At 41.0% G+C, this 26,940-nt stretch overlaps 2 protein-coding genes across 13 annotated transcripts; one reads left to right on the top strand and one right to left on the bottom strand.

Annotated features, from left to right (window-relative positions):
- LOC135412384 (EP300-interacting inhibitor of differentiation 2-like) lies at positions 1-15,757 on the bottom strand. Of its 2 annotated transcripts, XM_064651138.1 has the most exons (5): positions 12,324-15,757; positions 11,892-12,066; positions 4,867-4,943; positions 2,665-2,746; positions 1-2,516 (listed from the first exon to the last, which is right to left on the bottom strand). In XM_064651138.1, exon 5 carries the CDS (start codon positions 1,343-1,345, stop codon positions 770-772), a length of 576 nt encoding a protein of 191 aa, XP_064507208.1. In that variant the 5' UTR covers positions 1,346-2,516; positions 2,665-2,746; positions 4,867-4,943; positions 11,892-12,066; positions 12,324-15,757; the 3' UTR covers positions 1-769. The 2 variants fall into 2 exon arrangements, with proteins under 2 accessions (XP_064507208.1, XP_064507207.1); XM_064651137.1 differs by having other exon boundaries at positions 2,665-4,943.
- On the top strand, positions 1,110-26,940 carry MRAP2 (melanocortin 2 receptor accessory protein 2). Of its 11 annotated transcripts, none has more exons than XM_064651128.1 (7): positions 1,110-1,213; positions 6,391-6,486; positions 6,923-7,008; positions 7,148-7,310; positions 10,998-11,147; positions 17,080-17,179; positions 22,315-26,940. In XM_064651128.1, the coding sequence occupies exons 5-7, from the start codon at positions 11,021-11,023 to the stop codon at positions 22,706-22,708; spliced, it is 621 nt and encodes a 206-aa protein (XP_064507198.1). In that variant the 5' UTR covers positions 1,110-1,213; positions 6,391-6,486; positions 6,923-7,008; positions 7,148-7,310; positions 10,998-11,020; the 3' UTR covers positions 22,709-26,940. The 11 variants fall into 11 exon arrangements, with proteins under 11 accessions (XP_064507198.1, XP_064507200.1, XP_064507201.1 ...); XM_064651129.1 differs by lacking the exon at positions 1,110-1,213 and adding an exon at positions 1,332-1,466; XM_064651130.1 differs by lacking the exon at positions 6,923-7,008.

The following is a 26,940-nucleotide window of genomic DNA, read 5'->3' as shown; positions in this document are numbered from 1 at the left end:
GTTACTTCATTGGACAGGTGTGTGAGACTTGTTTCCTCGCCACGGATAGAAAAATGAAGTCATGTTGTTCATTACAACACTTGATCACTATGAGGATGATCAAAAGCATGAAGATGGTGAAGGGACTGGGCAAGAGATGTATGAGAAAAGACTAAGGGAGCTGTGATTGCTTCGTTTAGACAAGGCTCAGGGTGCTCTTATCAATGTTTATGAAGAATTGATGGTGGGAGTAAAGAAGGTGGGATAGGATTGCTCTTAGAGGTGTCCAGTGACAGGACAAGAAGCATTAAACACAAATTGAAGTAGATGACACTACCATTGAACATAAGAAAAATTGAGGTTTTTTGCAGCGAGGCTGATCAGATGTCAGGATGGGTTGCCCAGAGAGGTTGTGGAGCCTCTCTCACTGGAGATGTTCAAGAACTGTCTGGATGCAGTTCTGTGACATGTGCTCTGGGATAACCCTGCTTGAGCAGGGAGGTTGGACCATGTGACCCATCTGGTCTCTTCCAACCTTACCCATTCTGTGATTCTGTGAAATGGTTCAAGAGGCCTGAACTGAATCCCGATAGATTTAGGGCACTGCCCTTCACATCCTGGCAGCCGAGACAGCACTTCTCACAAGCTCCCCTGCCCCCGACCAGGTCCCACCGTCAATGGCTCCCTCTGTGCAAGCACCTCCAGTGCGGACCGGCCATTCCTCTCCTTCCAAAACTGATATTCCCCTTTGGAATGTGTGAGTTCCTGCCAGGCAAGCGACACGCAGGGGTTACTCCCAACTGGTGCTCTGCCTGGAGCTCGCTGCCCGCGGCCGCACCCACGTCTCCTCCTGGCGCCGCGCCCTGCCCGCACCTGCGGCCGCCCGCGGGGTCGCTCCCGCCCGCACTGCCCATTGGACCAGGAGCGTCACGCGCCCGATCCATGCCGCGCGCGCGGGCCGGGAAGCCGCGGCTGCTGATGATTCACTGGCTGTGGCGGGGCGCGAGCCCGCAGCATCCCACCCGCCGGCAGCATCCCGCCCGCAGCATCCCGCCCGCAGCATCCCGCCCGCAGCATCCCGCCCGCAGCATCCCGCCCGCAGCATCCCGCCCGGCTCCCCCGCAGCGCCGGCTTGTCTCGGGCTGGCGGGGCCAGGGAGCTCCCGGGAGGCTGCGCCTTGCGCACGGGACGAAGCGGCGTTTCGGGAGCCGGCAGCGCGGCCGTGCCCGGTGCGGTAAGCGCGGAGAGGGGACGTCGCTGCGGGGCAGGGGGTGAGGGAGCGGAGCTGGGAGGGGACGGCCCCGCCTTCCCTGCCCTGTCCTTTCCCGTCCCTTTCCGCCCCTTCCCGCCCCGCAGTACGGCTCATGTTGGTGCGTTCTCCAGCCTGGGCGGCTTGGGAAGCTCCGAGCGCCCGTAGTTCAGCCTGCGGTTAACAGGTGTCTGAAGCGTTTTGGAACAGAGACCAGTCGGCTCCCGCAAGCCTTAAGGTCTGGAGTGCTGCGCTTTTATGTTAAGTAACAATAATAATTAAAAAAAAGGATGAGATGGCACTGTTCATTTGGGTGACATGGAAAATGCCGGCTGTAGAAACGCTTGTGTTTCCTTTCTGAATTTGCAACGGAGAGATTTCTTCTGTATTCAAAAGCAAAACAGCTACAAAGCACGAGCTTGCTTGAAATACATAGAGATTATTTTCAGTGTTCTCAAATTGTATGTTGTGTTTTGCTCTGACTGCTGAGCATTTGAATGAACTTAAAAATTGAACGTAAAACGTTTAGGGGGGAAGAAAAAAAAGGCAAGATAAGTTTATTGTATGTTTCTTGTGGTGTTTTTTCCTTTTTTTTTTTTTTTTTTTTTTTTTTTTCCAGATGGCATCTCCTTCCCATTGTACTTTCAGGCTGAAGGGATGACACCTCTTCTCCATACCATACAGCCTTTGATTACTTCTGTTCTGTCTTGCCTTCTTCCCTTTCCCTACCTGCTCTTCCCTAGTCTTCTGTTGATTCTCATACTCCTTCCCCCCCCCCCCCCTTTTCTTCCTTCTCCCTTAACTGTCTCTTTTTTTAATAGTTGTCATCTCAGTGGTCTCCTACTCTGGTGAGCCCTCTCTGTTGACAGTGACTGTTCACGGCAGTTCAGGTCCCTCTCCTGAACTGTCTGCCATTCTTTTTGCTGGAGAGGATCACCTCAGTGACGAGCTGGCAAAACTCTCTGAGCAGCCTCTGTTCTCTGACATTTGCCTTGTTCATCCTATCATACCAGCCTTGTTTGGCACTTAAAACTGGACGGTAACTGAAAGCTGGTTTGGCACTTTTGCTGTGACAGGCATAGCTGGTAGAGGGATGGGGCAGCAGTGGCAGTGCTGTCTCAAACTGCCTCGGCAAGGCTGGTCGGGCTTCACTGAAGAGAGCAGGTTCTGTTTCCAGGTGTGTTTCCCAGCCCATTGCTCTGTCTTGGAACTGCTCCTGTTTTGCTCCATTCCTCTCATTTGAGCTTTCCAGAGGCTGTATTCACAGGGATGCAGATTTACGTAAGTGCTGTGGAAATAAATAGATGTTTTGGCTTCTGCTTGGAGATAATCAGGCAATGGTCTCACACTCAGCTTGTTTTTCTTGTCCATTTGTGGTTTTCTATTCAGGCTCCTAATCAGAGAGTCACGATAATTTTGACAACAGGAGTAAATACCTGGAAAGATGCCAAGGGAACTGCAGATCTCCATTGGCTGAGGACAGTGTCACTCCATTCTTCACAAAAATAAGGAGATATTCTGTGTATGAATCACAACCAAATATGTATAAAATAAATCAAGCTATTGCAAGAAAATAATTTTTTTTTTAAGAAAATAAAATCCAGAATATGATGATCTGGACAAAATCATTTACTGCATATTCTTTTGCTGATCATCCATGTACACATTATGGTGGAAGAGGTTTTGAGTCAAGCACAGATGATACTCCTGCACTTTTTCAACAGTTTAAATCAAATTTCCAGTCTTTGAACCTGTAATAGCAGCTATTGCTGGTAAAATTTTATTACAAATCTTATTACAAATAGATGAAGGCTTTATTCTGCATACTTACTGCAATGGGCCATGGTTGTACTGTTTTAGTGATGTTTCCCTGGCATCTAGTTACTTTTTTATAGCCTAGTGTAACACAGAAATGTGGCAGGGATTAAGAATGGGAACATTCAGGTGTGTGCCTGTGAGTTGTGTACTGCTGTCTGATTTACCTGGGACGAAATCTGCATTTGAGGCACTACAATAAATTGTCGTCTTCTTAAGCAGCAGTGGAGGGAAGAATTAGATTAAAGACAGGGAAAAAACCCAGTTCTTGTTCAGAAAAATCCCAAGGCAATTTGACTTTTAATGAACAGCTCCATTTCAGTGAGTGCTTGAAATTGTCACTGAACCAATTAAGGCAAAATTTCTGCATCGTGTCGTAGGCTAACTACAAAAGTTCAGAAAGTGCTTGTCATACAGGTGTGGAAGTTTTCAAGAAAAGTTGCATAATTTTATTTTATTAGTTCTTGAGGAAATGTAATACATAATTCAAATTGAATTACGTATTTTCAAATATAAAAGCTTAAGCGTTATTTTGCATCAGAGAGATTACGCTTTACAGACCCTGTGTGGGTGAGAGCATCAGCTGAAGATTTTTCCACCACAGCACTGTCAGACCCCAGCTGTGAGATACCCAAGTGTGGGCGTAGCTCTGACAAATGGTCTTTTGTACCTGGGAACAGAACTATTTCTTGCAGGGAGAACCACCAAGAAGTAAATAGGTGCTATGGGAGGAGTGCTGTGGCCTGTACTTCAGACCAGATGAACGTTACGTGAAGATTAGGGTTTAATTTTGTAATGAGAGAGAGGAAATTGTACTCTGCTTCCACTCTGCTTGTCAGCCTCAGCGCTGCGGTGGCTTTTTCACTGATGCAAAGCTAAAACAGAGCTCTTAAATGGTGCCTGAACACACGCTTCCATTTTCTGGGCTGTGCAACCCTACGAACATCTGCTCTGCATTTAAACCTGGGCCTTGCACATTGTGGTGGGGCTCCCTGTGGGGTTGGTAAGAGAGGCCTGTGCAGCAGCAGCTGCTGCAGGGCACGGGACATCTGCAGGCCCAGGTCATTGGCAGGAAGGGAGCCCAGGGAATTCTAGCTGTTTATCAATGCTGAGTTTCCCAGGAACAATCACACAAGAGTAGTTCCTTCTTTCAGCCTTGCCCCTATTAAAAATGGTCAGTTTAGTTGTGGCTATTTGAAATATTCCTGAGTGTCTCCTGTTCTTGGATTCAGTCGTTTTTCTGGCTACATGCAAGACTATGCTTCCAGTGTTTCTTCATGACTTGTAGTCTAGCCAGTTTGGGTAAATCTAGTCTAGTAACCTTATGCATTGAGATAAATTCTCATTGAGATTTTTTTACTTTAAAAGTTAATTTCATCTTTTAGTTATTAAAGGTATGATAGTACTTGTTCTGTCTCTACTGTGGAGGCTGCTATTTTTTATAGGTTCTTACATGATAAAACAAGTAGAAGTTATTTTAAAAGCAATTTATAGGTACTCGTATTCTGATGGAGCCATTCCAGTTGACCTGCAGTGTGCTGTTCAGTAAGAGTGTGGTGGGGAGATGCTTTCCTTTCTCTCTGCTCAGAATAAGGCTTCATATTGACAGACTTCAGGGTTAGCAAGGAAATCAGAAGATCGTCTAAGCACTGAGCTTTCTGTGAGAATAAAGCTAACAGAAAGAGAAATTTTTAAAAAATTAAAAAAAAAAAAAAAAAAAAAGTACTTTGCTAAGCCAGGAAAATGAAGGAAAACAATACAGCCCAAAAGCAGAAACTTTTGGGGCAGGCCAGTTGCAAACTTGCATTACAGTTCACTCTTACCTCATCAGTGGATATGCCAGGGCTCTTTCACTTCAGGGTTTTCTATAACAAGTCAGCCTGGGATCTCTGTGATATTACTGAAAGGTGAAAAATTTGTAGTGAGAAAGGTTAAAATGGGCAATATTATAAACAGCTGAGGGAAAGGCAGCCTTTCTCTTGGAAAGTGTTGAATATACTTATATATAACATTAATGTCAGCATTTGTAACACTATAGGACTGAAAAAGCCTCAGTATTTTAGTGCTCACTAATAGGGCTTCTTCCAGTCTGGTTGATCTTGAGGGAACTTGGGTTTGCAGCTGCCATACCTGCACATCTATGAGAAGGTTGACTTCTAGTGAGGAAAGGAAAATGAGCTCAGTACTGATAGTGTAATCCTGCCCTAGATGCAGGAAATAAATGGAATTATGGCTAATCCTTTTTACTTTTAGATAATACTGTCTCTTAAGACTGTGCATGCCAGCTGTAATTTTTAAAGCTTTTGGTGCTGGAGTTAAGCTAAGCTTCAGTGTGTTTTGGGAGCAAGTCCCACTAGCTCTATACTAACTGTTCCATGTCCCTTTACTGTTAGTGCAGGACTGAAGCTTTTTAAGAGCAAAAGGAATACAGAGCTTCTGTGATGCTATGTTAGGTATATAATTCCTTGTCTTCTCAGAAAGGCTTATGAGTGATCTTACACAGTATTTGCTTTATTTGTTTTTAGATCCATACAGTTGCCTGTGAACTCATACTATGATATTATTTCATATTAGTTTCTGCCTTAATTTCCATGTGGCCCCTACTGAATTGAGCTGCTAAGTAGGCATTAATGTTTGCATATATTGTTATTGACTTTAGGAAAATAGTTGGCAAACTGTTTTGGTCTTTGTTAAATTTTACTTTAAAGTCATAATGTTATCACTTTTAAACTAAGCACAAACAGTATCGATACAATTAGCATGCAAATTGTGTATAATGGTATGGAAACTTTTTACAGCGCACATAATGCAGGATATTAAGTGTTAGTACCAAGATATTAAGCATTAGTACATGGAAAGTAAGATATTTTAATAAGAATTCGTGTGTGATGCATAAATAGTTAACTGTTGGAGTCTAGTTTACATTGCACAGTTATAAGGATAATAAAATGTATGTTATATGATGTGTAATATAGTAGTATGAAGCGCAGATGTCTGTAACTCTGTTACCTTTCTCATCCTTAGTTCCCAGGTTAAACAGTGACTAAACCAGCTTTTTTCCTTTCCATTGTTATAAAGTCCTTTTGTGATGAATCCAACATTATTCTTGTTATTTTAGTGCAATAGCCCATGCAGATAATGCTGTTTGTGAACATCGGTCATAAACATAACCACTGTCACCATTGTACTTCCTTTTCTCTCCAAGGAAAGACCTAGGTGTCATGCACTCAGAGTTGGCATGTATGATTGATTTTAAATTGTACTATCAGTTTCCAGATATCTTTTTTTTTTTTTTTTGCTAAATTTCACTTCTTTTTTATAGCTTGCTTTTCTCTCTTTTATTGCAGGTAGGATTGGGTATTCCCCTGAAAAGACCACAAGTTTGATCTCAAATCATGCCCACCTAGGATCTTGAGAATTAGAAAGAAGCAAGGACCATTAGGGTAAGAATTTGCTACAGACTACCTCCTTGTCTGTGGTTGGGAGTGGCACAGCTTGTTCAAAGCGATAGCCGTGTGGTAGAGTTGTAGAAAGATGGGGTCTGTATTACTTTTCAGCTGATGCAATGCAGCAGAGTAAATAAGTTTGTGCTTGTTTTTTTATTTGCTTTTTCTCTGACTTCACCTCTTAGTCTTTGGGATGGAATAAAAAGGAATGTGGGGGCGGCTGCAATATTCCTCCCTGCAGAATATTGTTGTTGGTCTGGGGACTCAGGGGATATGGGAACAGCCTGTGTTGTTAACTTCTCATAGCCAATAACTTCTGGTTTAATTGTACTGCCCAGATGATGGAGCTGATGCATCAGGCTGTAGTGCTAAGCTTTCTCAGGCTGGGGCTTCTCACAGTTTGAAATGTTGCTACTTTTTTTCCCATGTCTAGCTCTTGGGATCTTCAGAATTTGCAAGGGGGCAACTTCTGTGAAGACTATGAAGTGCTTAGATTCCATGGCAGTAAGCAGAATAGAAGTATGTAGAAAATAAATGTAGTTTTTCATTGAAATTTTTTGATTGAAAAGTTGTTTGTGTCTACCATACTGGTAATTTCTCTTGCTCCAAAAATGAACAGCACATGATCAGTCCACATGGTTTTATTTTGTGCATGCAGGTCAGCTTCAGAGGTAGTTGTTGCTGGTTACATACAAGGCCAATTTCAGATATACGCAAAACCAGATATGCCTTTGTGGCCCCAGTGATGGTGCAAGCCATGGAGTTGTGTTGCAGATGTGATGTGTGCTCAGTTTTGCTTTTACAGTGACTCATTTTGAAAGGTAAGTGGCTGAGACCCTCATGCAATTGCATGGATGATGTCCAGATGAAGCAAATAGTCAAACTGCACAGTGTTTGATGCCCTGCTGCTGCAGTTCAAAGTTGTGGACGCGGTGCAAATATAGCCCAACAGTCAAACTAACTCAGGACCACTGGCAGCTCTCAGGCAAGCTTGTAGCCTTACAAACTTTCCCACAGGTTACAAACAAGTTTTCATGAAGGTATAATTTAACTCCAGGAGTTGCAGTTGGGTCTCCATGGGGAGTGTCTGGGTATCTGTTGACATCTGCAGAGAGCAATCCAATGCTCCAGGAAAAGGCCATGAGCACTTGCCCTTTTTAGTTTCCAGGAAACTGATCTGCCTGAATCTCCTGGTTTGCAGCACTGAACACAGCCCTGCTTTGGGGTTTCTTGAGTAGTCAAAGTGAAGCTTTGTGTTGCTTACTTACTTGCTCCTGAAAGAAGTGAGCTGGAGTGAGGAAAGACTGTGTGCCTCCATACACATCTAAGTCAACAGAGGGGCTTTCATGTTTACCTTAAACAATTCTTGTGCCCCCCCGAAAAACCCTCAGCAAAGTCATTTGGAGAAGCCCTCTGTCATGCTTCAGACTGTGGGATGAATCACTGCTTTCCACGCCTGGCAGAAAGTGTGTTTTAGTGCATCTCCTGGAGGAATTAATTCCTTGAAACCCTTGCCTGAAGTCCCTCTGTGACCTGCTGCAGCCTGGCAAATGCACCTGACAAGTGGCTAGCATGCCAGCTCTTCCTGCTTTGCTCCTCCCCAGGAGATGCAAGGTCTGAGTGTTCATTACTTTCACTGTGGTGCTCCTTGTACCACCATGCTAGACTGGCTTTTTAAGTAGAATGAAAGGTTGGTATTCACATGCTTCAGGCTGAGGTTTTGGAGGTATTTGGACAGACAGAGCTTACAAGTGAGCTGTAAACTGTTTTGGGACAATGCTAATGCTTAGCTGTACTGGTTGATTTAGAGGGATATTTTGTGTGTCCCTCAAAGCACAGATTAGCCTGGGAGCTGGTGACCCAGGTTTCAGTTAGCAGCTCTCCCTCTGATAGTGGCTTGTCTACAGTGGAAGTAAATCTTGAAACGCTGGCAGTCAGTGGTGAAACTCTGGAGCACCCAGTCCAAACTGCATACTGAAGTGGGACAGATTCTTTGTGTTCTGGAGGTGGCTATACTCACCATAAACCATAATTGGGCACTAGAGACTAGACTGGGAGAGAGATTTCCATGTAGCCCAATTAATCCCATCTACCTGCACCTGAGACGGAAGAAACAAAATTTTTCAGACTGTTCATGTATCCTACTCTGAAATTTACTGCCTGTAGATTTCAGCTCTTTTTATGATACTAAAAGGAGGGAGGTGACTGAATATTAGTGATGCCCTATGAGGGATATATGAATGACAGGCTTGTCTGGAAGGCTCTAAAAGAGAAAAGCAGCCCTTAAACAGGACTGGGCTAATAAAATTTGTCAAGACATCATCAACAAAACAGCAAGGAGAAGGGGAAGAAAAATGGTGGGAACCTTGTGTAGCACCATGTAGTCTCTTGGAGTGCAGTCACAAAATGAAATACAAACTCTTGTAAGAAACAACTGGCAGAGCTGAGATGGGAACAAACTAGGACAGGAATCCCATGAACTGGGTTGTCCATTATAGCCATCTTTCTTTCTCCTCTGTGCTTTGGGCTACTTATTTTTGCTGAAGGCTTTCTGGGTGGTTAGGAGGGAGGTGAGCATAAAGTGGAGAATCTTCTTGTCCTGACCCAAGAATAGGGTTGGTCATTTCTCTCCCTGTCCCCCTGACCTTTCCCGCTGTCAGGTTGCTTATTGTGAAAACTAAACTGGTTTGGGTTGAAATATAGGTCCATTTATTGTTTTAAAGGATTTATCACAAGTAAAGTTTTGGTATGTGTTTAAGGTTATGAACATTGTAACTAGGGATGAAGTTTTACTTTTTCAGGCATAATATGTATTTAAAATTGTTTTGAGGCATTACTGCCAGCATTTGCTCATGGTAAAATAGTTGCAGAAAGAACAATTTTTTTAAATTTGAAATGCTGTTCATATTCCCTGGGTGAATGCGTTTCTCATTTTGTGCCTCATTTTTGTTCTTTATGTATGGTTCTCCTAGCACTTGAAGCCTTGGTCAATTCAGTTTTAACTGAATGCAAAATTACCCAAAGCTCAACTTGCTTTTACAAATAGTATTTTGTAATATGTTTTAAGTTGGATGTCCTGACTCCAGCTGCTGCAGCAGCAGATGTTTTGTACAGAGATGTGCTCTTTTTTGGTGTGCATAAAACAGTCTCATATTCTGAAAAAATTACTCTGCAAAATGCAAGTCCCTAATACAGAGTGGTGGTAATGACAGAAATATCTATCCAGATAATTTAATGATGCTTAGGGTTGTATTGCGGTTTTTGTTAATCCATGGGGGAAATCACTCATTTTATTTTCCTTCTTTAGTGACATATTGAGCCCATTTATCAGCATAGAGAAATTTAGGTTGGAAGGGACCTTTGGTGTCATTTGGTCCAACCTCCTACACAAAGCATGTTTGACTAGATAGGTAAATTTTAATTTGTATCTAATTTGAATTTCCTGTTTCCCAATTTTTTGTCCATTGCCTCTTGTCCTCTTACTCTGCACTTCTGAGAAGAGCCTGGCACCATCATATCTGCACCCTCCAACTCTAACTGTAGACAGCACTAAAGTCTCCCTGGAGCCATCTCTTCTCCAGGTTGAACAAATCCTTAAGCTTTCATGCATCCTGTGCTTCAGCTCCCTAACCATCCTCGTGGCCTTTCACTGGACTTGCCCCAGTGTACCTATGTCTTTCTATAATTAGGATACCAACTGGTATATGGTCTTCCCAGTGGTGAGTAGAGAAGAGTAAACACTTCTCCTGACCTGCTGGTACACTCCTGTTAATTCAGCCCAGTACACACTTGGTGGTCTTTGCCACAAGGCACACGGCTGACTCGTGTCAGCTAGTTGTTCATTGCAGGTCCTTCTCTGCAGAGCTACTCCCCATCAGTCAACCTCCAGCCTGCACTGCTGTGTGGGGTTATTCCCTCCTGGATGCAGGACTTTGCATTTGCAGTGATGATCCTCATGAGGTTCCTGTTGCTCCCTTTCTCCAGCTTGTCCTGGTCTCTCTAAGCAGCAGTCTGCCCTCCAGCCTCTTGACTGTCCCCCACATAATTTGTGAACTTGGTACATGTCCGCTCCATTTCAGCACAGTATCAGTCCCTGAGGGGTACCACTGACAACCAATGGCCAGCTGGGCTTTGTATGGATAACATAGTAGTAGTCTGGCTAATTCTCCACTCAGGATTCATCCTAAGATGCAGAGGTTGGTGGTGTTCATTATGTATTATTTTCAAGCTATGAAATCTATATTCAATCAGAGGAACCTGGTTTTGATATTCTGTACACTTACACACATCTCTGTGGAGGTGAAAATAAGTTTTCTTCTTTCCACTGAAGAGAAGATCTGTGTTAACTGTTGGTTAGCCAGCCAAGACGGGTGAAGGAATGGGAGGGGATGTGATAGCCTTGTCTGGATGAGGCAGTGGCTGCTCCAATAGATAAGAAAACATTCTTTATAAAACCAAAAGATGTGCTAGAAGTATGTAGTCTCTATTAACACAGTTCATATCCACAGATACATATTTATTGAGATGCAAGATGTCTGCCCTGAGGCTGACTTCTAATAGAACTTCCCAGCAGGCCACGTCTAACTCTGATTACACCTGGGACTACGAGTACTATGAGTACGGACCAGTGTCATTTGAAGGCCTGAAGGCTCATAAATGTAAGTTCAGTAGAGACATATTTTATTGCAGCTGAGCTTCCTGTCTTAATGTTCCTACTCTTCATTTGTGACTGATTATTGCACAAAAATCTCTCTCTCCTAATTCTTAAGATTTTCTGCAATTAGAGGTATTACTCTATTTATTAGATTATTATAATTGTTTATTATTCTGTGTCCTTTTGTTGACTGTTTTTCTTGTGCATGAAAGAACCAATGCTGTGGTAGAAATTTGTCGATACTAATACTGTCAGAAAAGTTTACAACAGCAGACACAGCCACTGCTGCTTCTGGTGACTACTCGGTATGATCTGTGTTGCTTTGCTCTTGCTCCTTTTAATGGTAAAAAGGCAGTGGTGGACAGCCTTACTGCTTTTGTTTTTCTTCATGGAAAATAAATGTAAGGCTTTTATAAGATCTAAAATAAAAGAAGAATTTTCTCCTTCTGAGCAAACTTTTATCATTGGGACTTTCCTCATGGGAGGAGTGTGCTAAATTCAGTGTTCTAATAATACTTTTTTACAGTAGAAGTAATAAGTGGACAATGGGGACCAGAGAGATGAAAAATATGGGTTGGAATTGGGAGAAAATTTAGCTAGGACAAGCTAGTAGAGCTAGACCAACATTTATCTAAAATCTAGACAATGGCTTTGGATTTTATGATTTATTTTTTTAGAGGAGATGGTTGTGGGGGGGAAAAACAAATAAAGAGGGGGGAAAAAGTAAGAGAGACCAACTCAGAATTACCTGATGGTTTGCAAGCACTTTGTCAAAGAGAAACAAACAATCTTGTTTCTTTGTTTCTGATCTGGATACACTGTGAGAGGGTTTGAGCATCAGTCATCAAAGTACTGGGAAAGGGTCTCTTCAGCGCTGGAGCACTGGTCCAGGGTGGGATACATACTTGTTAAAGTTATTAATGCTAAAAAAAAAAAGAAAAAAAAAAGAAAAAAGTAGAATTTGGTTTTTAGTCTGAATTGTACTTAACCTTTTTTTTACTTTCTGAAAAAAAGTCTGCTGGTTAGTGTCTGTATTTTTACAAATGAGCGGTACCTGAAAAACTTAGGTTAGCTTTTGTCATGTTTCTAAATTATCTTCCATACTTCCACTTAATCAGAGGCCAAAACTGATTGCAAATATTACCAATTGCAAAGATTAGCTGCAGTGTTATGTACATACCTTCTTTTTAGCTCGGTGTGTCAACCAGCATGATGGGAGAAAAAATATAAATGATAGTTGTCTCTGGATTGTGAAAGGCATAGCTGCAAATCAGATCTTGGATTGCCATTGAAGTGATTGCCATGCTAAGTGTGGCAGCTGAGCTTCCCTGTCCGGCTGTGTCGTTCATAGAGCAGGAACATTCTGGACAGCTCTTACTAGAGAACAGGACAGAAGTAACAACTGCTTTTCAGGTGGAGCTTGATGAAAGATGTTGTTAGTAGTACTGAATCAGTGACCTAGGAAATCCCTTCTGGTTGTTTTTTTGGTGGTTTTCTTTTGTTTCTGTTTTTTAGGTTTGTGTGTCTGTTTTAACTGATAGAATGGAGTTGGCTCTGTTACCTTCAGTGTTACTGCACGCATTCCTCTGAGGGCAGAGTTTAATCTAGTAAAGGAACAGTCTATGTCTGTGTTGTGTATGTGATGATATTTCTTGACACGGTGTGTTCTTGGAATGTGTCTTGTTCTGGCTATTAGCAGCTGGGTTGAGACTGTTGTGAAATATGGAGGTGATATGATCAGACATGAAGTTCTCTGAAATCCTAAGATGAGGAGGAAGGAGGGGAGGAGATTACACGGGGTTGTATTAGGAGGGACACCTTGGATATTTACAAATAAGAGATGTTAATGAACGCCTGTAACTTTTATGTTGGAGATCTCAATGGGGAATGGACTCCAGTCTAGGTGAGGCAGGCTGGCAGTAACACTTGACCAGCTGTAAAACATCATTGGCTCTTCTTAAAGATAGAGGTGTATGATTTTTTTCTTATTATTACTTATTTATTTGATATACACTGTATTCAACCCAAAATGAGAGGGCACTGTTTTCAACCATAACATAGGAGGAACTCTACAAGAGAGATCTGGAGGACACTTTTGGATTAACGTTGATTTAATTAACTGTAAGCAAGGGGAGATTGCTAATATTTGATGTATATATAAAGGAACTCAGAAGACAGTTTCTGAAAGCAGAGAAAAATTATTCAAAGTGACCTGTGAAGAAAAGGATTGACAAAATAATCTAATACACAAAAATACATTTCTTAAAAAAAGTGGAGGTGGGGAGAAGATGAGGTATTCAAATGCCACAGTGACTTTTCAAATATATGACTGGAAAAAAAAAAAAACAAACCAAAAAGGATGTTCTGTCTGAGGAGGATTGAAAGCAGGAACTAGAAATCAGAAAATCTACAAGAGTAGAGACCAGATGTTTTGTAAATTAAAGCTTTAGAAAGTAAATAGACAAATATATTAAGAGATACTTGTGACTGGCAGAGAAAAGAACAAAATCCTTTTTTGTGCCTTTGAAACAGAGACAACCTCAGAAACATTGGAGAGGTAAGATAGGTAGGAATGATCAGGGCAGTCAGATCTGCTGTCAGGATGTTATGAGTCTATTATAAAGAAAAGGAAGGTTGAAACTGCAACTTGAGAAAGTCTTGGTATACTTTTACAATCTATTCATAAATTAGGGCAGTATTATAAACGTAAGTGCTTCATGCCATATTTTTTGAACAGAAGTTGTGTTATGTACTGTTTATTTTGAGTAAGTGTTCAGAAGTTAGTAGATTTGGATAATTTGCACTTGAGTGAGACCTAAATGAAATACTGAAGAGAAATCAGGTCGTCATCTTGTATTTTCAACAAATCCAAATAATGTAACTGATACAGCAGAGGGTTGGAAGTGTGGCAGGAGGCACAATTAAGCAAGGCAGATGTAGCTTTATGCTCAGTAAATTTAGGAATTCCTTTGTGGGGGAGGAACAACAAACAAACCACAAGACAGGCTTGTTATTCATCACATAATGCTGGTGGGTGTGAGTTTTGTGGGGAGTAGTAGTTTATCAGAATTATTTTTTTTTTAAATTCCCCCTGCCACCTTAGTTAATGGCTTAAGTTTTGCAGCTCGATCAATATAATCTATGTGCATATTTTTTAGTCATCTTCGTCACACTTTACATTCTGGTTATCAATGCAGTTGCATATAATTCAAGGATGTCTGACTAACTGGTCATTACTAGTAGCTGGTTAAGTGGTAAATTTTTTAATGGGAGTATTTCTTTTTAGAGGAAATTTTCGGGTATTACGAAGTCCAGCAGGATGGTAGATAATCATGAATTATTTTCTATTAGTAAGGTCCAACACAAGGTGCATCTTGAACCACTGCATACAGGCTATACTTACAGAATGGTTCTGAAAGGAAAGTAGGGCACACAATTAACAGAAATAAACTCATTTCAGTATACTTTAAATAAAAAGGGGTATTACAAACTCAACTCCCCCATCACGGAGACCTATACTTGCACCGCCCTCTAGTTATTTTACACAGGGTGTTGAGAGGGGAAGATGTGGCATAGGAGAGATGGAATAAATATTGCAGTGGGAGACTTGAAACTTAACCTCCTTACTTTACTAGAGAAAGGAATTAAGGAGCGACTTGATTTTCACAGGGAGAAAAATCTCAGGTTGCAGCAGGCATTTTGACTTTGCAGGGAAAGAACAAATGATTTGAGTTGATTTCCAATTTTCACATATGCCTTTTAGCATGGAAGATATTTCACAATGGGAGTGTGATTAACAGCTGGGGTCAAGTACCAGGCAGGATAGCTGATTCCTTGCGTTTTTGTTCTCTTTAGTTAGTGCTGTAGGAAATTCAACAGTTCTGTGCTGTGCCTGCTGCACTGGGTCAGACAGATCATCGTGTAGCTTTACAGCCAGCGAGGATCTCTGAGGTTTGGTAGTGGCTGTGTAATGAGGGGTTAAGGGTAGAAAGGATTCCAGTCCTGACCAAGACTTCCTTCTTGCATGTTTGTGTGTTAATTGTTTTGAACTTCTACGGTGGAAGTTTTGAAAACTTGCATAAACAAAAAATAACTAACTGATAGTTGAAAAAGTAGCTGGACCAGGTCATATTTTGTGTTGGTGTTCTGCATCTTTGGACCTTGATTATCAGTTGATTGTTGTCTGGAGATATGTTTGTCCCACTTGGACCTCTCTAAATCAAGCTTCTGGAAACTTTGAACTTCCCTCAGGAGCAATTGTGGATCAGCTTTTGTTATAGTTTTATACTTTTTTATTTTTCCTAGTGAAATTTCCCATACCAAGTCTCTTGCTAGTAGGCTTAGACTTCATTGTTTGTCTAGCTCGGGCCTTAATGCTAAATAACCTCGCCACACCACATAAATTGCGTAAGGGAAACTCCATCCCCTCTGCAGTCACAGTTGGGGGGTGGGGGCGGAGGGGAACATTAGGCAGTGAGCCTTTTAGACTGGGGGAGAGGGAGACTGGAGTTTTTGTTTGTTTTTTTTCCTGTGCGGACTGCCAGCACTGGCTGGGCGCCCTTGGGAGCTGCCGAGGCCCAGAGGAGCCTCCTGTTCGTCCCCCGGTGAGAGAGTCCTTGCGGTGCTTGCTGTAGAGGGTGGTCGCACACCACTCTGTTGTCACAGGGGCTGCCACTCCCTTGTGCGGTTTTTTTTTTAGGGTCTCCCTGCTCTTCGCTGGACGGACCAGCAGCTCCGTCTCTCGCCAGCCGCCGCGTCCATGGCTGAGGGGTGGGGGCCGGGCCCGGGCCCGGCGTGGAGTGCCTGGAGCGAGCATTTTTTCGGAGACGGCTGGCCTGTAGCCGGCACCATCCGCGGAGGAGCTTCCGACCACCCCCCCTCTGGGATACAGCAAGATAGTCCGTGGAGGGCGGGTGTTGGGGCTCGTTCTGGAGTCTCAGAGCAGCTGCCGCCGCTGAGATCCGCCATTTGCCGCGCGGGGCTCGTCTGGAGGTCGGCCCCGCTCCCCCGGCCCTCCCTGCGCCTGTCCCCCCCTCCTTAGCAAACACTTTCGTGTCGTTAAACTGAGACAACTCTGAAGTCGTAAGTGGACATAGATTTGTTTTAAGTAGGACTGGCAAATTTATCTGTGGTCCATTTGGTACAAATGAGAACAGTAGGTACGTTTTATGCACACAGGTAAAAAGCTATGCTCTTCCCAATGACTTCTGTATTTGGCTACTGCATTGGTGTTTTCCTTTTGATTAACTGGTGGTTTGACTTTTTTGTCCACATTCACTTGGCTCCTCTGACGTTTTATTGCAGTTTTCTTTACTCAAGTTGGAAACTCAAAAATTATCCAAAATTATCGTTTATATGTTGATTATTGACGTTTGTTGGAGTAGCAAATAGTTTTATCTGTGGTTCTGTTTATTTCAAAACCCTCTGTCTTGCCACTAAAAGAAAGCTAGGTCTTCCTAAACATACTGTGTCAAAGAAATCCATTAAAGGTCAGAAACCTAATGGTCTGGGGCAGAAATAATTTAAAATAGCAGGAGTTCAGTTTTACAAAGACAAAGGATTTTGCTGCAAATCAGATAAACCTCTCTTCTGAGTTCTAGGACTGAAGTTGTTTCCAAAGCACAATGCTTGGAAATGGGCCAGGCATCACAAAGGTAGCTGCTCTTATTTTACTAACCAAGAGAAATAAGTATCTTCCCTCTTTAATTTTCTTTCTAGTTTGTCTAGATATCAGTAAAATTCAGGCTAGAAATGAGAATTTCAATGGCAACTTTCTGTTTAAACATAGATAATGATAAATTTGATCATTCTTCCTCTTTGCCGCCCAGGAATAAGCTGCAAATTATTTTGGATTTGCAGTCATGGTGTATGTTGAAGGCAGCTTTCTGCAAGTGCAGGTAAAATACTGATCATCTTGTTTTCTCTTTTTTCACCAGATTCCATTGTGATTGGATTTTGGGTTGGTCTTGCAGTTTTTGTCATCTTCATGTTTTTTGTCCTGACCCTGCTGACGAAGACAGGAGCACCTCATCAAGAGTGAGTTTGAAAATGGGAATAAGAAATCCAGCCTACTAAGTGGCACATCTGGTCTCTTGCAGCCCCCAAACAAGCAGTGACAATGCTGACATTGTACTGGCTCAGCACGGTCTTGTTCTAGTCCGTTCTTATGAATCAGTGCGGTCTATCTTCATTTCAAACAATCTGAGCATACTCATGCTAAAAGGAAGTTTGTGAGTAGGCTGCCAAACAGGTACAGGTGCTTTTAGATTACTGTTCTGCACATAAATGGCGAGCTCTAGGTGAGCTCAATTTATCTTGGAGTGAAAGTGTGAATATTGATGGAGTATATACAAATAAAATATAGTGCAGATGCTAAATGAAGGAAGCTGAAATCTGGCAGGTTTCCACGTTTGTGTGTTCAAATCCAAAAGGGATATCAGTAGTCTGTACAAAATCTTCCCTTAACCCCCAAGGTCTCAGAGTGTCTTAGTTTCTGCTGAGAAATTCCAATAGATGCTGAAGTACAGATCAGTTCCATGTTTGTTTAAAGCCAGGGTGCCTTGAAAATCCTTTATTTCTTATTCTTTCTGGCTGATAATTATGTGTAGACTGTGCCTTGCCTCAATGATTTATCTGCATTTGCACAGCACCCAGGCTGCCATTGTTCCTTTGTATGAGAAAGTTTGAAGCCACATCTCCTCTCAGACTTGTGTGCCATAAAGTAGAAATAAAAAGCCTCTCTGGAGGTGAGAACACTTGCAGACAGGTAGCAATGATGAGAAGCTGATTGTGAAAGGCAATTGTTAGTGCTTATTGCTTCCTAAAGCAGCCTGTCTCTGCCTACTGGAGGCCCTTTGCTATTTAATCATATGTAGACTGGCTCTGAAACTTCACATAATAGCACATCTCTAAAGACAGGGACACATTAGAGAGGGCATATGTATATTGTGAGCTTCTTCTGTGCTCCTGAAGTTTTGTTTCTGTGAGAAGAAAATAGAGGCAGAAGAATTGAGGTTACCAGATCGGACTTGTTGGTATTTTTGTTTCCCTTACAGACTATTGTAAAGCAGACAAACCTTGCTCCCAAACAAATTCAAAGTCCTTGTAGGTGTTGGTGTGCTGCCCCTTTCCCCTAAAGACCTTGTTAATTAGCTGAGCATCTGAATCTGTATCCCACGTGAATAATTTGAGAGGGGAAGAAGTAATTAAGTCAAATATACAACACAGAGAATTTAATATGAATATTTGTCAAAAGTTTTTACACTTGTAAAAATGTACTTCTAGGTAGCAGAGGCCTGCTTAGTGTCTCCCACTGTTTTTCTATGTTTTTCATCAATTTTCTTGAACAGGTTGTCTAGAGAGTTTGTGAAACCTCCATCTCTGGTCAGCTTCTACATCCAGATAAACTGATCTGAATTCAGGCCTTGCCTTTATCATCAGGCTAGAGACCTCCAGAAGTCCCTTCCTTTCTAAACCTTAATATAATTTTTCTTCAGTTTCTGAAGCGAGCCCAATTATTCCTTTCTGTATTTGCCTTAATCCTCTTTGCAGCTTTGGGATCTGTGTGCTTGAGTGCTCACCCACTTACTAGTTACGCTGAGTTGCCACTCAGCAAATCTGAGCACTATTTTTTTGACGTTTGATAATCAAATGTGTGTGGTATTGAACATGGATCATCCAGGAATACACTAAGTGCAGGGAATCCTGTGTCCTCTTATTTCTGATACATGTATGTAAAAACTGGAGAACACCTACCTGTAAAACCAGTGCGGAGTGTGATTTTAGTTTGCCTGCATCTTCTGTTTTTACACCTGACTGGATTCTTCATGACCTGGCGTTTCATTAGCGGGCTGTCTTGCAGCCCTCCTTTAGATAGATGTTAATGGGATTCCTAGGTCTTGGGAGAAAGCCAGCTTGATTGATGGATGTGCCTCTGACTTCAGCAAGGCTATTTGGCTGTTCTTTAAAGTACCATTAATGTGAGAGATAAGTGTAACTGGGCTCAGATGGATGGATCCGAGGTAGAATACTCTGATTTTTCTAGTAATATGCTTTTCTTGGCTTAATATAAATGGGCATGATAGGATGTATTTTCCAGAATTATAAAAGATGTTCAGAATTGGATACATTCTCAGACCAGAAGGGTCAGGATTTCGATGGGGAGAGGCAGAAATTTAATCAGTTATGGAAATTTTGTCTGTTGCATTTCTCTTTTGTTTGCCTGTATATTAGGATGTGTAGAAGATTTGCTTGTGCGACAAAAAAATTTTGTTGAAAATCTTACTGAATTTCTATCTGAGAAATGCTCTCATTCATCACTCAGGAGTAGCTAGTATGCTTTCTTTGTTTCTGCATGTGAAAATGTCCTTAAAAATACATTTGTGCAATAAGTGCAAGAGTTTGTGTAACCTATCTGTAAAAGATATTGGCTGGTGTAATGTCAAAGCTTCGTGCAGCAATTTAGGCAAGTTGTACCACTACTTGCAGTAAAAAAATGACAGAGAATTTTTTTTTTCCCAAGAAATCAGTTGGTTTTGGTTAAGGATTCTAAGGTGATACCCAGTCAGAGAAATGCAGACTCATTGAAACAAAAACTTCTACAGATATATGTATGTTTTTGCTGAATACTTATTCAGGGAGATTTCTCAGGTTCAGGGTAGCACTTCAGGATTGCTACTAAGGATATGTTCAGATGCCCAAGTTCCCTTAGGATACCAAACCCTGCTGTTTTGGAGGATTGGCTCCTTATTCCTTTCCATCGTTTGCCAAGTACCCCTTGTACCCCAAGTACCTCACTTCAGAGACTGTTGAGAGAAGGGATATTTAAGCTATAGAAGAATCTCAAATGTCAGTCCCAATCTAGTATGCTTCTGTTAGAATGATATACTGGGCAGAATGGTCTGTACCCTGACAGTGCACTCAAGTCCAGTGGGCAGAGTCGAGAGCTTAATGCTGAGTCCAGCAGACCAGAACCCATAGGCTGGAAGATTCCCATAAAAGGGAGGTTGGGTAAGTTCAGTGGCAACTGCTTGTTTTGAGTGGTTTTCAGTATGTATGTTGCTCAAGGTGTCTCCCTGAATAAGTCATTCACCTTTCTGCTTTCCTGTTGGCAACTTTTGGAATTCAGAGGGTTGTGTTGGCTCAAATATTGCAAAAGGAATTTGATTGTCCAGGTGGCTGTGCTCCCTTACACAGTAAAACTAGGATTTCTGAGGCTACTTTTCTTATTTTAAGTGTTCTGAAAAGGTATCTGCTGAAGTGTTCTTGCATATTGTAATGAGCAAGACTATGCAAGTTTCTAGTCTAGTTAAAAATTCCTCTCCAAAATACCGAGATGGTGTTTTTGAATTTCAGAATCCAAAAATATCACTGTATATTAGACCACGTGTTCCCTGCTCATGAATACAGGATTATTCCTTATAGTATGTCCTCAGCATTCTGGGTCATTGTAAAATTTATTGACATCTTCTATTCTTCCATTTAGATTAGGTTGCTGTTGCCAGTCTTGTGTGCCCCTCTGCACTGTCAGCCTTTGCTCCTTCATAGCTCACTGGATTATAAAGCACTTTCTGCACCTAGGAAGAAATTTTGCTTCTCTAGTGGATGCATTTTAAGCTTTCTTCTGCAGTCACTTCTTCCTAGGCTTACAGTGCTTGTTCTTCTTTCTGTGCTTATTTGCCACCTCCCCTGTTTGTGCCACAGTACTGCATAGAAACTCGTGGGACAGATTTGCAAAACTATGGAGGAGACATATAGTGGTGCTTTTTATTGCATTACAAAGATATAAATGTCAGTTAGTTCTGAAGGCTATTGCAAAATTATTCCAGTCTGTTTGCATGCTGGTGTATATACAGTAGATTATTAGTTACTGGTCTGTCTTGCATCAGTTTAAATGTTATTCTTCTACATGCTTCACTTTGACATGCAGAATGAGCTAATACAGTTTTGACAAACTAGAGAACTGCTTTGATTTGAAGGCTAGTGGAAGTGATTTTGTTAGGACAGGATTCTATCATCTAATGGAAGTAAATTAGCATTTAAGAAGCAGAGATCTTTAAGGTTAACTATGCCTGAAAGACTAATGGTAGGCATTCTGTGAACTCGAAGGTTTTAAGGGTAGATTTCTGAAGGTGTCATCTGAGGCTTTCAAAAGCATGTAGGCACTTATCTCTCACTGCAGGCTTGAGAGAATTAAATTACAGCATTTTTCTGAAAAACTCTAAGTGCTGGGTGCACCTTTAGGTGTCCAATTATCTGACTCCAGTGTCATTTGCTACATGTTCAGATGTAAACAGTATGATTTTTTAACAAATTCTATATTCTGAGAATAGGTTTAGATTTTCATTGCTCATCCTCTGAATACCTCTACTGCATTTCAGATGCAAATAACTTGCATTTTGTGATGATAGCATATAAAATCAGCCTGAAAAAGAATGTATTACTATCTGTATGACTTCCATCTAGCTTGAGCTTTTCTCACCCCCACGTGTTTATGGCTCCTGCAAAGTCCATGCAGATTGGTGCTGATTTGAGCTAAGATTTATATAGAAAACTCCAAAGAAATATGTTTCACTGTCCTTCCTGGGCTGTGTGCCTGAATTGTCTTTGAAGCAGTCTTTAGTTCCAGCCCTTCTAATTTGTAAATCTGAATGTCATCAATTGAAGTCGGGAGAAAAGATGGTTTGATGTCTGGACAACCAAGTACTCAAGCTATGCCTTAGTGAGAGCAGTGCTGCCTGTGCCTCAGAAAGATTTTATCTATCAAGGATTTTTTTCTCAAAGTGTTCTTATAAGCCATTTAAAAAAATGTTATTACTTGATACTACTTGATATCAAGAGGAAATCCTGAAGAGTATTTCTAAACTCATTCAGTGAGGTGATTATTACAGTATATTTACTGGAAGTGCCATTTAAGAGTGCTGGCATTAACTTATTCCCATGGAAAATTATCATGACAAATCAAGACTTAAAACAGCTTCAGCAGAAAATAATCAATATTGCTGGCTTTAAAAGTTTGTGGTAGATAAACCATAGGGTTTCCTTTCTTCCTGATCATAGTGGTTGTTGAAACAACCACATAGTGGTTGTTGAAACCACTATCCCAAATTTGCTGATAGGGACTCAAATAGTTCTACTTTCATGTTTACTGTATTTTTCTTTTTCCTCCCTAGCAATGCAGAGCCTTCTGAAAAAAGATTTCGCATGAATAGCTTTGTGGCAGATTTTGGAAGACCTCTGGAGTCTGAGAGGGTCTTTTCTCGTCAAATGGCTGAAGAATCCCAGTCACTTTTCCATTTCTGTATTAATGAAGTGGAACATATGAACAAAGCAAAAGAGAGTCAGAAAGGTCCAGGTCTGGAGAGCAATATCCACTTCCAGGAGGTTCCCAGAAGCAGTGGAGTGTTCGAGGAAGACCTACATTGTCTTCCAAAATTTAACATTCCTAACTTTGTGAACACTGAGCAGAACTCTTCATTAGGTGAGGATGATCTCCTCATCTCAGAGCCACCAATCATTTTAGAAAGCAAATTGGTCATGCAATCTTCCCATCGGATCCTTGACTGAAAAAACCTTTTATGTTAAGGTAAAAGATTGTCCAGTTTGAACCCTTTCTTGGCCTTCTGCTGTTTTGACAGAAGGTATTTCAGACCTGTGCTTTTTATTGTATGTAAGACTGGCTGTGCTACTAGAACTCAGTTTAGACAAGAAGTAAAACACTAAATGCTTTATTATGATGTTTTCTGTGGTCTAAACTTTTTGCCCAGCCAGCTTTATTTTTGCTTCGTGATTTTTTTGTTTCTTGTTTTGTTTTTGGATTTTAAAGGACTGCTTATGACCAGCTTCTGAAGGATCCTGTAACAATTTATGAGGACTGTGAAGGCTGGAGCCTGGTACTGGGAAGTGTATGAAAATTCCTTGGCCAAGAAAAGTGTAAATCTCAAAGTGAGACTGAAGTAAGGAATAAACAGGCAGCCTCTGGGGAGGTTCTGTAGCTTCTGCTACTTCCAGTAACGATGCCTGAAACTAAGCAGCACAATAAATATCTGCTTGGGATTAGCTTCAGTTTCTGATTCCTAACTGGTTTTGGTGTAGGTTAAAGCCAATTTACAAAGCTTCCAGAGGGAATACCTTGCAAATTAAATTGTTTGGCTACAGTGTTTACAAAATGCCATCACCACATGCTGCTGACTAAAAGCAAATTGGTGCCTGTACTTACAGTACTTCAGAGTGACATTCCAACAGCTGCCCAGTGATGATGAGGAATTAGTATTCTACACACAAACACAGACCGTGATTTGACTCTTTTTTTTTTTTTTTTGGTTGTTTTAATTGCTGATGTGAACTTCCAGTTCAGTAAGTGTAGGATTCAATAGCTTAATCACAGGAAATAAGAAAAAAACTATTTTTCTTTTGCCAGTGCAGTTACTACATGCAAATGTAACATTAAGCTGGTGTTATATGTTGCTTATAGGCTGAACCTTCCTACACTTTTTGGCTTTATAAACAGCCCTTTCTTTATTCATGGGCCATGGAAGGGCTAGCAGGCTTTGAATTGTTGAGAGCACCAGCTCCAAATGTGAAGCTAAGCTCTGCTTGCTCCATCTTCTTTTTGTACTCAATTGGGATGGTGTTGCAACCTCAGCTACTCTCCCAATTAAAGGTTTGTCAAGGAATTGAATGTGTAGTTTCAGCCTTTATTTTTTAGAGACAGAATAAGGTTCTGAACCTTAGAGAGTACTTAAATTATATTTCAGCTCTCCTCAAAAGATGGTAATTAATGACCAAATGGTTTTAGAGCAAGCACAGAAGATACAGAGGGACCAGGTTCAAATCTTTTGCTTGATTTGGAGTATGCTCTGCAGGAAATTCTTAATTGAAATGAAAATAAGTGGATGCCAGATACTGTGCCTGTTTTTTATTTTTTTTTTCTGAAACTGACCTAGTTTGTACACAACATGTCTGTGTCGGAGGGAAAATGTAGTAGTGGCCTGCTGATACATTCTCCAGACACTTAAATGCTGATTAATTAATTCTTCCTTCACCTTACAGATAGGAAAAAGTAGTGAATGGGTTGAATATTTAAAGAATTAAAAACGTGTGGGAAACATATTTGGTTTTTATCTTCTGTGCCCTTGTTATAAACCAGTTATTGCTAAATTTCCTGTTTTCAAATGTAATTCTTACACTACTTGCTGGTTGTTTAAAGTAATGGGATTATAGTTAAAACAAAGCAGAGACTGTTTTAAACTAGCAGATTTTTGTTGAAAATATTCCAGGAGAAGAGTGAAGTGAACCCTGTTCTAAATGAGCACGGCTCCATGGGCTGCAGATCTCCAGTAAAACATTTCAAGTGCAGAAAAGGCCTTCTTTCACAGGAAGTAGTTAACTACAAGTTTGAAGGCTGCAGCTGTGGACTGCTCTCTTCCCAAATTAAGAAATTTGGGAAATATGCCTCCAAATGTGGCAACTACTTCCTGCTGAGGCATTTCAAATAACTGCTAGCTATCTGAACTGAAGCTCAACATTGTTCTTGCTAACAAGTTCTGGGACTTTTACTAAGCGTGGCTTTTATAGCCTATTTCTGAATTAGTGAGCTGCCTTCAGTAATGATTGAGCCATTCTTCTTAATTTTTTTTTCTTCCTTTGCCATGTTTCAAAGCAGAAATGCTGCTTAAAGGAGAGAAAAATCTGTGTAGAATCCCTCTCTTCTGCAATCAAGAAATGAAGGGTTTTTTAAAAGCATTTAAAACTCTGCTTCCTAGAACCATTTAGGTTGGAAAAAGATCTTTCTGAGTCCAGCCATTAACTCAGCACTGCCACAACTAAACCATGTCCCCAGGTGCCACATCTATGTGTCATTTTAAATCCTCCAGGGATGGTGACTCCACCACTTCCCCAAGCAAGCCTGTTCCAGTGCTTGACAAGCCTTTTGGGGAAGAAATCTCAAAAGTTTCAGATGTTTCAAAAAATGCAGGTCTGATTTTAGAAAAAGAAAATGCTGCCATTCCCAATAGGCTAGCCTAAGTTTTTCTTCTGCTACCTTAAACCTTTGTGGCTTTTCTTTGGGTGTATAAGTGCTACTTTGGGGAGAAAAGGGGGAAGCATTTTGTGTATGGATGCTGGTGACAGTGCCTAGATGAAAGGTATTTAATAAAATGACAAAGAGATAATGTCAACTTAACTAATGCCACATTTGAATTGTATTCTAAGTGTCCTTCTGAAGCATGTATTAATCCTGTAAAGCTATTTAAGTGTTTGGTTCCTGCCTCTGTTATTCCCCGATGATGGTTATACTTTTTACACCTTATTTCCCTTCTATTTTTAAAGTCCTTCATGTTGCTTTTTACAGAAAAATAACCTGGCAGTCCCCACTGCAAAGCTCTCACACCACTTCAGAGACACAGTGGCAGCAACACAGTCTGATTCAGTTTTTCGTTCTGCCTCTGCATTAGAGTCAAAGGCAAATGCAGAAACGTTCTGCAGTCTTCAAAAACAGTTATTTTAAAGGTTTCTTTCCTTTCTTTTTCTTTTTAGGAACTAACAGAGATACTTTGCCTCAGGGGAAAGGGTGATATATAACATGTTTAAAAAAATTCATCGTTATCCAGAAAACCAATAAATGCATTCATTATGAAGTGAATAGAAAGTGTTCTGACCAGAGTAATCCTTCAAAATGAATAGTTGGAATTTAATGGTGTTTGAAAATGGAATTTTTGTAAGTTTTTGTATTGTTTGGCCTCAAGCCTCTTCTCAAAACTCACTATAAATGAGTGAGTAGATTTAACTGCAGAGATAGACAGCTCCTCTAAGATAACTACATGCATAAACATGTCTTGTATTCTTTAAGAACTTACTAGGTTGAGTTATTTATTCCAATTTTCAAAGGTGAATACTTGCAAAATGTTCTTCTATGTAAACAAGTTTTAGCTGTGTACCTTTTTTAAAAAAAAAAACCCAAAACCTAAAATGCAAAATCAGAAAATGCCTGCTCAATATAGAAAAGAAAGGGAAAGGTAAAACTGTAAACTTCTATACTAAAATCTAGTGCTATACAGTAGTTGAGACTAAAAGGTGAAGTAAATGATACATGTTTGTCATGCAGTTACGTATTTATTCACCTGAGCTCCAGATCTTGAATACTGTAACACGTTTTTTGCCACTTTTTAGCCTCAGGTATGGCAGATATGGGCGCTGAAGAAATGAGGCTGCACACACACACACACAATTCGATTTCGGATTTTCTCCACAAATCTCTGCATTCCCCTTTTATTAACCTCTTCAGGTAAACAGAGCCTGCTGTTGCCATTCAGTTAACTAGAATTCCCAGGACTTCTTGCACACTCAGTGTTTTGATTCACACACTCCCTCTCAGCTCCAAGGCCGAAACACTCCCTTTTGGTTCCAATTAACTGAATGAAGATGCATCTGACTCAGCTTGTTCCCACACTGGGTAGTGACAGGTAGCCAGGACAGCAGAAGGCAGAACCTTCTACCACACGTTCTCCAACAAGAGCAAGAGTTGGAGGCATGTGCTTTCTTGTTTTTGGACAAGAGGTATGTGGTTAGCTTTATGAAAGGCTAATTATAATTCAGTTATCATGGAACTTTCTGTTCAAGAGAGTCAGGGCAGCACTTGATGCAAGGTCCTCCCCTCCCTGCAGAAGTGGATTTGCACAGCTAGTGCTAGTATACCCATTATTTATCCTTATATTTTCCAAAACAGGTGAAATATGGGATAGAGTGGCTGACTTCAAAATGTATTATGTGCTATCAAATAAAGTCTTCATACATGATAA

The sequence above is a fragment of the Pseudopipra pipra genome, chromosome 3 (assembly GCF_036250125.1).
Source record: "Pseudopipra pipra isolate bDixPip1 chromosome 3, bDixPip1.hap1, whole genome shotgun sequence".
NCBI lineage: Eukaryota > Metazoa > Chordata > Aves > Passeriformes > Pipridae > Pseudopipra > Pseudopipra pipra.
Note: the sequence above shows the minus strand (reverse complement) of the source record. Positions and strands in the feature narration are given on the sequence as shown.

What these genes read in the sequence shown, in the direction of transcription:
- LOC135412384 (XM_064651137.1), bottom strand. Translation starts at nt 1,345, where the DNA reads ATGAGCCGTACTGCGGGGCGGGAAGGGGCGGAAAGGGACGGGAAAGGA.
- MRAP2 (XM_064651126.1), top strand. Translation starts at nt 6,915, where the DNA reads ATGTCTAGCTCTTGGGATCTTCAGAATTTGCAAGGGGGCAACTTCTGT. An exon ending in TGGCAGTAAGCAGAATAGAA is followed by an intron (nt 7,009 to 10,997) that starts GTATGTAGAAAA and finishes TCATATCCACAG; the next exon opens with ATACATATTTATTGAGATGC. An exon ending in AGGCCTGAAGGCTCATAAAT is followed by an intron (nt 11,148 to 17,079) that starts GTAAGTTCAGTA and finishes TTTTTTCACCAG; the next exon opens with ATTCCATTGTGATTGGATTT.